General features: G+C 36.2%; 1 protein-coding gene across 7 annotated transcripts in view; it reads left to right on the forward strand.

Moving 5' to 3' along the window:
• Positions 1–14,116, forward strand: part of Epb41 (erythrocyte membrane protein band 4.1) — a 193,071-nt gene that overhangs the window by 85,274 nt on the left and 93,681 nt on the right. For all 7 annotated transcript variants that reach the window (XM_013519475.1, XM_013519473.1, XM_005394970.2 and 4 more), the window contains one exon: positions 2,004–2,108. In XM_013519475.1, the coding sequence (XP_013374929.1) occupies positions 2,004–2,108 (105 nt within the window). The remainder of the gene's footprint in view (positions 1–2,003; positions 2,109–14,116) is intronic.

The following is a 14,116-nucleotide window of genomic DNA, read 5'->3' on the forward strand; positions in this document are numbered from 1 at the left end:
ACATGCAATTCACATATCCTTGTATCTTAGGTGAGCAATAAATTATTTCTGAATTGAATTTTATCCAAATGCAACTATATCCAAAGACAAATAGTCTAAAGTAGTATGCTATATTTACTAATAGGTACTGCATTTACTCTTAAAGTTTAAAAAAAAAAATCAAGAAAAATATACAATTGTACACTGAAAATACTTGCTACATCTGGAAACTGTAAGAGACCTAGGGCCTGTTTTTTCTGCTTCTTGTCAGTAGCTACTGTAGAGGTATGGAAAGCTATTCTATATTCATTTTTTAAAACTTGCCAAATTATTCATTATTTATTTAGGAATCTTTAAATCCCTGTATTTAAAATAAACCTAAAATCTTTCTGTCAAGTTAACCAATCAATGTCTATGCTAGATTAGGCAGTCAGTCATTATTTTTCTTTGCCAAATGCATATAAGTGAACATGACTTCGCGTATTTTGTCCTTATCTTTGGACTTCTCTGATTCCTGCTGATTCTTCATAGATGGCATTTGTCTTGGTCAGTTTTCACCCTGCCATTATTGGTTAATTACAGGTTTGAGAAGGAGTCTGAAGTTGAATCCTTCTTATACTGTTCCCTGTGGATGCAGAGGTGTTTCAGAATTCAAGATAGATTAGATTTTAGAAAGGCAACAAGTACATATTCTGTGTATTTCATAATACCTCCATCAGTATATAGAGCAGTCCTGCAGAATCAAACATACTATTTCTATGGAAAAATATATGAAGATTCAACAGCCTCTTTATAGCTTAGGTCAGAATTTTCCTTCAAATGAGCTTTGCTGACAAACCAAAACAGACAGACAAACAAAGCAAAAACCAAAACTTGTTTTTCAGAATTTCTAGATTTTGAATTATTAATTAGGGACTACAAATCATCTTCTGTAATTTAGAGGAGGAAAGAAAAAAAAGAGTGAAAAGATATAACAAATGAGTTAAGACTGAAATGAACATTTATGATGATTAACAGTTGTTAAAAATAACTCATCTCAGGGCAGAGTATTGCCATGTATATGAACTAAAAAGATTTCTAGAATTGGGGATGTAGCTCCATGGTAAAGCACTTGCTTAGTATGTATAGGCCCTGGATTTGATTTTCAGCACTATGACTTAAAAATTACAAAAAAAGTTTTGGTGTAATTTTGCGTGTATTTCTCAGAAGACTAGCATGTTTAATTTTTGGTGTTGCCAAAAACTCCTACAGATAGGTAGGACCAATGTAAATATTCTCATCATTTTACATAGAAGAAAGCTAAAGTTAATTGAAACCACTTACATTGGTTAGTACAATGAAGGAGATGGGACTTTTGACCTAAATCACAGCCATTAAGTTAGGATATTTCCTCCCCATAACGAGGAATGTAAGTACGCAAATTTGGGAGAAGTGTAATTTTTTAGGTCGCAAAATATTAAGAAAATTATTTGTAATACTACTGAAAGACTACCCTAACAGGTAGTGTCCCCAGTCTATCTAGAATTTTTACTTTATATATTTTTCTAAAAAGACTATAGGGAGGGACTTGAGGCATAGCTTATTCTCTTAAGACATTCTCTTGTTCTGAAAATGATAATCTAATAATTTCCACAGCCACTGTTAACTGTTAGTATTGACAGTCGATTCACTGGTAATTCTGTTGGCCATGGTGACTGCCAGTGGCCCATAGCATGCTTCAGGAAATACTGCACCAAAATTTAAAAATGTGATGGTTTGGAGGGAAGTTGGGTATAGCGGATAGAGGGAAAGTGGAATTTTGCGTTGCGTGGTAACAGTTTCTAAGGTGCAGTAAATGTGTTGCATTTGTAAGCCCACAAGGATCAGGTGTTTTATAAATCATGTTGTTCTACTTAGAATGTGGAGTCATGTGAAAATTTGTTAGTAACCAAGGATAAAAGAAGGAGTCAGAAAATGAGACTTTTATTTGGTGATGAATATAAGAGTAGGAAGAAACTTCAACTAAAATATGTGTATCTTTGCAGAAACATGCTAAGGGACAAGATTTGCTTAAACGAGTATGCGAGCATCTCAATCTTTTGGAAGAAGACTACTTTGGTCTAGCCATTTGGGATAACACAACCTCTAAGGTAAGAAGACTGTGCACATAAAAACAGTTGACAAAAATAAAATTTTAATTTTCTTGTTACTGTTAAGAATGTATTTATGTCTACCTCTCCAAGGCATAGTGCATGTAAGCTTCTATTTTTGTTTCTCAGATTTTTCTGATAGTTTTCTTTTAGAATTAACTTTAAAAGCAAAACATATTGTTAGTGTGTTCTTCTATCATGGAGAGAAAGTATCTAGTTGGGTGTGGTGGCTACCAACCTCCTCCTTGGGAGGCTGAACAGGAGGATGGTGAGTTTCAGGCCAGCCTGGGCTACATAATGAGACCCTGTCTCAAAAAAAAAAAGTATATACTGTATATTTTTAAAAGATAAAGAAATATGATGTCCTGACTGGAAGTAGATGCCAGTAACTTCATATATTTTAGATATAATACTAATTGTTCACAGTCAATATTTATGGAATGAATGTTCAACCCTTATTATTTAAACTGTTATAATTACATATAATTATGATATATAATTATATTAAAATTTGAAAGGAATTTATAGAAGAGAATAAAGTCCTAATATTATTGAAACAGTCGTATAATGAATCTGACATTCCCTACTTAGCCTAAATGGAAACCAGTTGTTAACTTCTGGAGGAAGTAGATGGGTGATAACATGGAGGAGGGAAGAAAGGTTAAAAGTTAGGTATTGGGCCGGGGATATAGCTCAGCGGCACAAACGCCTGCCTGGCAAGCACAAGGTCCTGAGTTCAATTACTGGTACCAAAAACAAAACAAAACAAAAACGCAAAAAAATAAAAGTCAGGTAGTTACCTCAGAACACTTAAATTAATTGGAAATACTTATCTTAAAATTTAATGATGAAAGCTTTAGTTCAGTTTAACAGATATTTACATGTGCTATATAAGATGATACAGGCAGAACATGAGTACAGTAGACATGATCCCTGCCCTCTAGAGCTTCCAGTTTAGTATGAAGATAATGTTAATTGCTGGTGTGATGAATATCACACAGAGTATAGGATGTCATGGGAAAATATGCGTGGGGAAGTCTCTGGAGGTGATGCCTAAACTGAGATGTAAAGGACATAAGGGCAAATGAAGTCACAGAATGGCTTGTATAATGATGTAAATGAAAGTGACAATTGAGAGCCAAGTGTAGAGGCACACATGCCTGTAATCCCAGCACTTGGGAGACTGAGGGAGGAGGGTTGCTGCAAGTTCAAGGTCAGCCTGGGCTACATAGTGAGTTCAAAGCTATTGTGTCTTAAAAGAAGAGCAACAGTTGAGGAACCAAAAGCCACTTAGCCTGACCTTTCATAGGAGGTGAGCAATAGAGAACAGACGACGCTAGAGAGCTACAGAGGGGTGGGAGAAATCCTGAAGTCTTTTGTGCAGTGTTGGTTGTTTCTCTAAGATGATTTCAGTTTATCAAGAAAAATTGAGGGGCAGCAGCCTTTAACAACTCCAAATCCTATAAATTAGGTTGAGTTAGGTAATGCAAACTAGGGCTGGGGATATAGCTCAGTGGCATAAGCACCTGCCTGGCAAGTGCAAGGTCCTGAGTTCGATTCCTGGTACCAAAAAAAAGGGTAATGCAAACTAAAAGACGTGGAATTGCCATGGTCTAAATAGAATTATTTGTAGAATGTATCTAGTAGCTACCTACAAGTTTGCAAAAATTTACTCCTTCTATGAGTGACTATTGACTCAAATAGAACGGTGTCTGCCAGCACTAGGTTAGTGTTCTTTAAGGGCTTAACCTTTACTTTGTCTCCCTAAAGGCTCCCTGTTAACTTTTAACTGAATGTAAGGAAATACTGAATTTATTTAAAAATAGAACATTATCCCCAAAACTACAGGGAAAAATTTTTGGCAGCTGTGAGCTAGAAAATTCTCCCACGCATCTAGAAAGATATTCTGAAAAGTATTTTATACCAGCTCACTGAGATCATTTTGATTCACAGAAATTGAATATTGTTATATTGTAGGAAAGAACGTTGATTTGAGGATAATTGAGAATCCACTAATTTGGCATGTAAATAAAGTCACAGAGAACCTTCTTACTTAATATAACTGGAAATGTGAATTGTGAACCAAGTGTGCTTAAATTTCTAGAAGCTGGTTCTTCTAAAGGCTTTCAGCAAAAACAATTATTTCCACTTACAACTGAGATTCTAGGGTCCATGGTGGAGCAAAAGTTTTTCAGTTACATTGAAAACTTTTTACCATTGTTGGTGTTACCCATGATACTCTATCCTGTCAGCAAGTTTCATTTCCTTTGTAGCAGTTTCTACTCTTTTAATGAATTTTTAAAGCAAATGTTAAGGTACTTTATTTATGTTTTAGCTGTTTATGTATAAAGTATAAAAATGTGTAAACTGCCTAATATTAAATCTGAAAAACAAAGTACAAAGCTGCCTGCATAAGAAAAGGTTGTGTCCCTCTTAAAGTATTTGTGGAAAGGAAAATTTGATGTTGTTGAATCATAATCTGTCTTCAGCTTTTCTGATACTTTATAAGAACACCTCCTGGGAAAAATAGTGAGCAACCAATCCTGGGAAACATAAAGCTCATTATAGTCAATACATTGGCAGTCTGCACTGTAAACTAGGTTCTTACAGAATGTTCAGCAGGAACATGGTTAAAGGATATGGGCTACTCTGTTTTCTGCTACTAAGTTCATAATAGCTGACTTTCAGTTCTCAAACGGAGGTTAAAATAGTATTTTTGGTTTTTTTTAAATGAGAGTCCTTAGCTGATCTAGAAAGCAGGGTATATTAGTCAGACCTACCATTGCTGGACACATACCTGACACCCATAGTTTAAAGAAGAAAAATAGGTTATGGTTTCAAGAGATTCCGTACGTGGTTGGTAGGCTCCAAGGCAGAACTATCATAGTGATAGGGCAGTGGTGGTGAAGCTATGGTACATATACTGCAGTGGGCTGTTGGTATTATTGACAGCTCTAAAATGTTCACTATCACTGTAGTACAGTATGGCAGAGCAAAGCTGCTTAGCTCATGGTGGCCCAGAATCAGAAAAGGGGAGCAGTGCTAGAGAGGAATGTATGAGGGACCATATATAATATCCAAGCCATGTCTCCATTACCTACTCAGACACATCCTGGGAATGTACTTCATTAATCCACTAGGTGTTTCTTAATGTAATGAAGTTGACATATCAAGATTAATGGTCACACAGGGCATGGAGAGAAAGCGGGAACTTCATTAGCACATAGCCCAGGCAAAACTTGGACAAAAGTTCATCTGGGAAGATTTACCATAGCATTGTCAGGTTAAAGGGCCAATGCAATAGCAAGAGCATCTTAGTGTTGGCAGTTACTCTTGAATTCTATCTCTGGAGTCATGCTTCCTCAGTCTGGATGGGCTCCTCTCTTGGTTGTGTAAACAGTTGTCCCTAATATTTCCCATCGTCCTCATCCTGAGGATTTGCTTTGCCTGTTTTCTGTGGCATGTTTTGTTTCATCCTAGCTTTTCCTTGTGTTTTAATAGTACTCCTCCTGAGACATGGTACCTGTCTTTTGAGACATCACATTTCTAAAACGTGTTTTCTTCATTATGTCCTCACACGTAATTGTTAGTTTGGTTGGATATAGAATTATAGTCTTGAAATCATTTACCTTCAGGTTTTGAAGACACTGTTCCATGCCCTCTAGTTTCCAGTATTGGTATTGTAAAGGCCAGAGCCATTCTGGTTGTTGATCTTTTATGTGACTTTTGTCCCTCACCCTCCCCTGTGACAGAATCAAGCTAGTAGAAATGTTTACCTCCTCCTGCTTAGGGTTCTGAGTTCATAGATCTATATCTTAGTGTGGGTTGATTTTCCTCCTTTGTTCTTTGCCCATGTTTATATTGTTTACTGGACTGTGATTTCCCAAGGAATGTCATTGTCTAGCACATCGCCTGCCCTGAATGTGGCAGGCATTCAATAAATGAATTAATACAGTAAGACATATTGTTACACTTTAGAGAACAGCTTTACCACTTCCTAGTTTTGAGTGAGGTAAGTTACTTTAACCTCTGTTTTCTCATAGGTAAAATGGGAATGATACTGAGATAGTCTATATAAAAGCATGTAGAATGACGTGATATATGGTAAGCACTCAATAAAAATTAAGTATTCTAGTTGTTCTTATAATATTATTATTTTAAAATGAAATCACTAATTAATCAAAGCCTTGGTGTTAAAAAAAGAAAAAGAAAAAAGACTGTGGACCATAATCTAGAGGTGCATTCTAGAATTATGCAGCATCCTTTAGATTAAATAACCTGCGTAATTTTTTCTCAGGGTATACCAAAGAATAGTGTACTTTTTACTTAAAATTGAATATATCTAGCCAGATTTTATGACTTCATTTTAGCTTTTGGAAACAACAATATATATATATATACAACAATGTGTGTGTGTGTGTGTGTGTGTATATATATATATATATATAAATATATATATATATAAAATGTATATATACATTTTGGAAACAACAATGTATATATACAGATTTAGATTTTTAACTGTCTTTTAACTGGTTTATTTAAAATTCTAATTGGTGCTGGATATGGTGGCACACACCTATAACTCCAGCCTGCGGGAGGCTGAGGCAAGAGGGTCACTTTAAGTTCGAGGCCAGCCTGAGCTCATAAAGTGAGTTCAAGGCCAGCCTGAACTGCACATAGTGAAACCCTGTCTCAAAAAGACAGGAAAAAAAAAAATGGGCTTTTATTTACAATTCATGAATCCAGAGCATCCTTCAGTCTATAGAATGGAATGTGTACAACAAAGCCTCCCACTGGGCGAAGGTAGAACAGTGGATTTTGTAAGGTGGGTACAAGGAGGCAAAACAAAAGGAAAAAAACTGGTTTGGTTGATGGGGTTAAAGTAAAGAGGACTTCCTTATTAAGCTGACTCAGCTTGGACTCACCAGATTTCAGGAAAAGCTGGTCTGTTTGGGGATCCACCTGCTTTCTTAAGGTTTCAGTTTAATTATGTGGTATTTAACTTCGATGACTCCATTTTGTTTTGTTCTAGTCTGGGCCTAGAGTGCAAGAACTCAGTCCAAAAATGTGGCTTTGCACGATTTTTTGAATACTATTATTCCCTATCTCTATTGTCAGTAATTTTCAAAGAATTTGAAAAATTTCAAATTTCCAGAGAATATCCTCTAGAAGTATATAGATGTTCACAAAGTGACTAAATCTGTAAGGCACTTAACCTTTGTTATTCATCTGTCTAAATTTCCTGTCATTCTTAAAACAGAAGGTACTAGCGCTATTAAGCCTGTGGGAGCTCATACCTGTCATTTGACAGATGAGACAAGCAAACATGAGAAATTGACTTCAGTCTTCCAGTCAGTTTACTCCTTGAGTTGTTTGCCTACTACTCCACCTGAGTAATTTTCTTCCTTAGCTTTTGATATTTACATTACTTCATTGTTTGCCTTTTTTCTTTTTTCTCTTTGATTCCTAGCTACAGAATTAGTTCATGTTGTGGAAAAATACAAACTTTAATACAATATGAGAGAAATCTGTTATCCTCTTTCCATTTCCAGTCTCTGCTGTCTTTTTGTCATTTATTTGTTTTAAGATAGGGTCTCACTATGTAGTTCATGCTGGCTGTGAACTCATTGTGTGGCCCAGACTGACCTCAAACTCATGGCTGTCTTCTTTCCTCAGCCTCCAAAGTGCTTGGGATTATAAGTGTGCCCCCTATACCCCAAGGTTTGTCCTTTTTATATGTAACTACTCTGTAAGAGCTTCTGGATCTGTGTTTTGTTCATAGACAATCAGGCACCTTATGCAGGGAGGAAAGTTAATTAAATTGGCTTTGCCTTGCATGGAATGGTCTGGAATCACTCCTTCCCTAATGATTGCGTGACAATAGGCCTATTGCCCAACTGAGTCTGGTAAGAGAATGGGAAAAGCAGTCAGAAGCAAACTTCCGTAGCTCCATGAGAGATTTATTGCTGCCGTGAATCAGTTATATGAATTAAATAGATGCTTATTTTTACATAGATTTAGTTATTTATGAGTGAATCAAGGATTTTTTCCCCTTGGGTGGGGAGAAGTCACCCACTTAATTTTCCCTCCCTCCAAATTCCTTAGCAAAAAAAGCTCTTCTGGTAATGAGATTTTAAAATTAAGTCTACATTTAGTTTAGTAGTATTTGGTCTTCTTTCTCCTTCCATTTTCTGTGTGGGAGAATTTTCCTCCTTTAGGAAATCAACTTCATAATCAACCTGAAAAGATAATCAGTCATAGAATAATCTCTCACCTCGCAAAGGCAAAGAGCAAACACTAGTGGAGTAAATTTTAAATCAAGGGTGTGAGGAACTTAAGTTTATAATCAGCTGATAGGGTGGCCTGTTTTTCACTGATTCATGACTGGCTTTGAAGGCAAGTGGCAGTACTGACTATATCTTTATTTAAAGACTAAGACGAACTTTATAAACATACTTGTAGAATAGAGAGGCTTCAGTTGGGACCTTATGTTTTGCTAGGTATTCCTTCAACATTTATTCAACAGATAGTATCTGCTTTGGTTTAGGCAGAAGTATGAAAGAAAGTATGAAAGAAGTATGAAAGACGTAGTCTCTTTCCTCATGGAGCTCCTCGGGGGGACAGCAGTAAAATGAGCACCTGAGTATCATCTAAATTATAAGAGATAGTCAAAAGTCTTCTAGGTGAAGAGGTAGTGGCGGAGTATTCCAAGTAGAAGAAACAATATGTGAGAAGGTGTTTTGAAACAAGGGAGCACATGGGAGACCTAAAATTCTTTAGTCGAGTAAATGAAGATCTATCTATATTAGGATATTGCTGCTCTCCATCTCTGTGCTATTTGGAAATTACTCCTAAAGCTTAAGAAGGAATGTGATTCTTTTTAATGCACAAACTGGAATTCTGTTTAAAATATTAATGTATTTAACTCACAAGATATGATTGATAAAATGGGACTGTTCAGAGGGAATCCCTACCTAGTTTCAGACAGAAACTAGATTATCTAGAATTGCTATTTTAGCAGGCTACTTAAGGACCCTACTAAAATACAGTTCTTTAACTTGTCCTCTTGATATTTTATTGTTTTGTATACTGTCTTGCCTTTTCCCTCTGCCTCTGTCCTCTGTAACCTTCTCTTCTGTTTTCATATTGTTTGAGAAATCAGTTTGCGTGTATTATCTCTTATTTCCTAACCGCCTGTTAGTATGCTGTAGTACAAGAAAGTATGTAAAGCACGCTTGTATTATTCCAAAGAATTTCTACAAAGCAAACACATCTGTGTAAATATCCCTAAGATGAAAAAAAATGAACATTGCCAGAACTGCAGAATTCCTACTCCTACCTGCTATCACCCTTCTCTATTCCTGTCAAAAGTATGACTTTTTCCTGACATCTGTCTCCATCAGTTAGTTTTGCCTGCTCTTACACTTTACATAAATGAAATCCTGTATTATGTTCTTTTAGGTTTTGGTTCATTTGTTTTGTTCAAGCTCATATTTTCAAGATTCATCCATGCTGATGCAAATGGCACCAGTTCATTCTCATTGCAGTGTAATAGTTCATTGTTTGACTATAACATATTTTTATTTATGCATTCTCCTAGTGTTGGGATTTGACTTGTTTATAGTTTGAGTTTTTATGAATGTTGCTGCTAGGAACATTCTTGTATGTGTATTTTGGTACATCTTGCCATACACATTGTTGTTGGGTGTAATCCTAGGAGTGGAGTTGCTGGATTTTATTTTGTCATTGTGTTTTGTTTTCCTTTTGTTTGCAAACAGGGTCTCACTGTGTAGTGTAGGTGGTTCTTGAACTCTGTGTAGCCTAGGCTGGCCTTGAACTTACCATGATCCTCCTCCTTCAGCTCCCAAGAGCTGGGACTACAGTTGTGCTCCACCATGAGTGGCTGAGTTGCTGGATTTTAGTGAGTGCATATGTCCAACTTCAGTAGCTACTATAAGACAGTTTTCCAAAGTGGTTTTACCAGTTTACTCTCTCATCAGTGAACATGGCACCAACTATGTATGCCATATACTGATCTCTACTTGTGAAGGGGGAAATTAAAATTTTAAATAAAAGCCTACCCAAGATGCCCATCAAGGCCAAGTGGATAACAGAACATTTCTTCCTTTGTGTAACTTCTGTCTCTGCTGCCTCTGTATAACTGATGGCCTTGCAATGTAACTTAAAATGTAACAGGACATTTCTTCCTTTGTTATAACCCAGGCTTTTCATAACTGATAGCTTTGCAATGTAACTTGAGGTGTTCAAACTCCTTCAGCAACCCAACCTTCCAATCAAATGCACCAAATCTGCCTGTGTACCTCCCTGTTCACTTTCCCTTTAAAAGCCTGGAAACCTTACTGGGTGAGGCTCTGACTCTTTGGGGGAGATCCTACTCAGAAGCCCACTGGTGTAAAAAACTGTCTCCTAAACCTCCTCAGTGCCATTTCTTCCTGTGTTTGGTCTGTCTTTGGTAACACTTGTGTGGCTCATTGTATTCTGATTCCTACCCATATCGCTCTGCTCCAACTGGTCTTGCCAGGATGAAACTGACAGTTTTCCATCCTTCTCTTACTTGTCCTTTTACAGCATTGATGAAACTTTCTCTTCATTTAGATTCTGAGATAATAATGTCTCTTGTTTTTCTACTACTACTTTAGTCACCCTTACTTCTTTCTATCCCTTAAATGGAAGTGTTGCCCTAGGGAATATCTTTAGTTTCTTTGTTTTTACTCTACTGTATTGTCTCCTAGGTGATTTTTTAAAAATCTGTGGTTTTGGGTTGTATAGGGAAGGCACTTACATTGATGTCTCTCATCTAGGTATCTTTTTTGAGTGCCATCCAGCCATCAATTGAAATAATGCCACTTGGATTTCAAAAAATACCTTAAATGTATATCCCTGTAAATATGCCATAGTGTTTTCATTGTGCTGCTAATGTACATTTCTTTTCTATCTAGTTTTTTCCTATTTTTTTCTTTTTCATAAAATTTGTTTCCTTTTCTATCTTTTCTCAGTGAATAATACCATATCTATCCAGTTGCCCAAGTCAGCAAATTAGGAATTATCTTTTACTATTATACTTCACCAGTCCTCACCGCCAGTCCACTGCCCCTCTGTCCCATTTATGTAGTCACAAACCCTGACTGTTTTAGCTCTGAAATATCTTCTCTTAGACTTTCCCTACCAGGCCCTTGGAGTTATCAATATCAGTCTCACTTACTGAACACTGAGTATATTTTTTATATATCAGATAATTTAATCCAAAATAACTCTGAAGAAGGGTAATTTTGTCCCAATTTTAGGAATTTTTTTAGGAAAAAATTGAGACTCAAAGATTGCTTTGTGGAAGGTTACATAGATGTTAATTGTTAGAGAGGTTCAGGCAGGACTGGAACTTAAAATTATCTGACTTCAAAGCGTGTACCCTTAGCCATTATGCTTCTGGACTACAGTTAATGATCTCAACGACAGCTTCTTCCTTGGTCTCTCCACCTACATTTATGTGTCTCTAATTCATTTCACTCCTTTATTCTAAATCCTCCAATGCCTCTTGCTTTCCTAGAACTTGAAGCCCAAGTTTCTTAGCATGAAGTGCTGGGACTCCTGTTTACTGGGCCTTTGGTAGTTTTTTCTTTTCATTTCAGTTTCAATCTTTTCTCCTTACCTCTGTGCTCAAGCTGTACTGACCTACATGTAGTGACTTAGACATAGCATCTTCTCTTGTATACTTTTGTGCCTTTCTATTTACTTCTTTTCCTTCGTTGCCTAGCTAACTGTTGTTTGTCTTTTTTTTTTTTTTTTTATGAGACAGGGCCTCACTGTGTAGTTCAGGGGTGGCCTTGAACTCACTATGTAGCCCAGGCTGGCCTCAAACTTGTGGTGATCCTCTTGCCTTAGCCTCCCAACTGCTGAGATTACAGGCATGCGCCAATATGCCCAGCTCTTGTTTGTCTTTCAGGATTCAACTGTGATCCCGTAGACACACTATTGAGAAACATTTCCTAATTGCCTTCCAATCCATGTTGGTACACATCTTCTCTGTTCTCAGAATACAGTGTGCTGTATCTTAGTAGTGATCATACCCAGAACAAACAAATTGTTCCCTATTCATCTCTGACTTTAAAATGACAGTATATTGAGGATAAGTATTATTTATTATTACTATTACTTGCGTGTGTGTGTGTGTGTGTGTGTGTGCGTGTGTGATATGCTGGGGTTTGACCACAGGGCCTCCTGTATGCTAGATAAGCATTCTATCACTGAGCTAACACCCCTATCCTGGTGCTATTTTTTAATCCCTTTTTGTAACCACAGTGCCTAATACATTGACTTAGTCCTCAAATATTTGCTACTTTATAAATATTTTTATAAAGTACTGACAATATTAAATAATTTAATTTGAGCATAAAAGTATTTCTGTTCTTGTACACATTAATTTTTATGATTTGCAGAAGGTTTTTAAATGTTGGAGTGTACTGTGTGGATACTGAAGCAATAATAACTTGTTCTATAAGATAGCTTAGACTTTGGAGTCCTTGTATGATTAACACAAATCTGGCTTTGCCTTCTCAATGCCAAAGTGGTGGGAATTTTAGCCCAAGTTTTAAAATAGTTCATGGAGTCCCTGGAAGGAAGTTGGAAGCTTCAGCTTACCTTGAGATATTCTGTTAAATAATGGAAGATGTGGTGCTGCTCCTCTGGTAGTCAATATCCTCTCTAAGGTGGTAAAAACCAATGGATTTTTGTTAAGCATTCTGGATTTCAAGATATAAGTCAAAGTTTCTCAGATGTTCCACTAAACTTACCAGCTGGTGTTTTTAGAAAATTTCTTTTGCCTTTGAACTTATGACACTCAAAAGTGCTTTCATCTAAATGAGACACTAAGAAGAAAATACCTAGTTCTTTCCTTTCCTGACAGAGCTTAACAAAGTATGTGCTTAGTTTTATACCTGTAGAAGAATTTTATATTAAGTGGTATTAATAAATATTTTTTAACCTTCCATATTAGTTGCAGGGAGTATAAAAGGAAACTACTCCCACTCTTGTGCTTATTGTCTGTTGTGTTGACTGTCTTTCTATAACAAAGTACAGTAGTATATAATTAAATGTAAAATTACGGTGTTCAAACTTCATTTCTTTCGTAGGGTATGGGATGGTCACCCTGTGCTCTACTCTTATATGTAGAAGGGGGACACTTTTCTTTTCTGTTTTGAATACCACTGAAATTCAATTTCACGCCTTTTGGATGAAGGCAGGGGAAGGATTAGATAGAGGCAAAACTGGGACTCTTGAGTTTTTGCTAATGTTATAATTCTTACATGATCACTTTGTTTCTTTACTGATCTATGTGCTTATGTTGTATGTTCTGTGTGTGTGCATTGTGTGCATGTTAGGGATTAAGTCCAGGGCCTTGTGTGGGCTGAAGATGCCTGTGCCAGTGAGCTATACTCCTAGTCAGTGTACTTTTCCGTATGTGTTGTACATTCAACAAAGATGTTAATGGCACTTTTCAAGTGCCCCTATTTTATTTATTTTTATATTAAAGAGAAAAAAGCTAACAAAATAACAATAATAAAGACAAAAAGCAACACAAAAACAATAATGATACATGACCTCAAAACAAAATGATAGGAATTAACAATGGTTGCTATATTACATACTGTTATCTTCAATGAAGTTGCTCAGTCCACCAGATGTAAGAATGTAAGATTGATCAAACAATCAAAGACAGAAACAAGTAATAATAAAAAAAAAATTGGTAATGATGCAGAGCTTCACCATACAAGATGGTGGGAATTCAGCAGTGGTTCTTATATTGCATATTGTTGTCTTCAGATCAGTCATTCTGATTACCAGATGCAAGCGTGCAAAATTGATCAACAAAAAGAAAATTTTAAGTATTAACTGTTCCTTTCCAATAAACCACAGACATCAGTTATATACCTATCCTAGCTATATTTGTATATATATATATATATAAATTTTTTTCATTTTAAAGAGAA

Source organism: Chinchilla lanigera, unplaced genomic scaffold (assembly GCF_000276665.1).
Source record: "Chinchilla lanigera isolate Chin_1 unplaced genomic scaffold, ChiLan1.0 scaffold00051, whole genome shotgun sequence".
Lineage (NCBI taxonomy): Eukaryota > Metazoa > Chordata > Mammalia > Rodentia > Chinchillidae > Chinchilla > Chinchilla lanigera.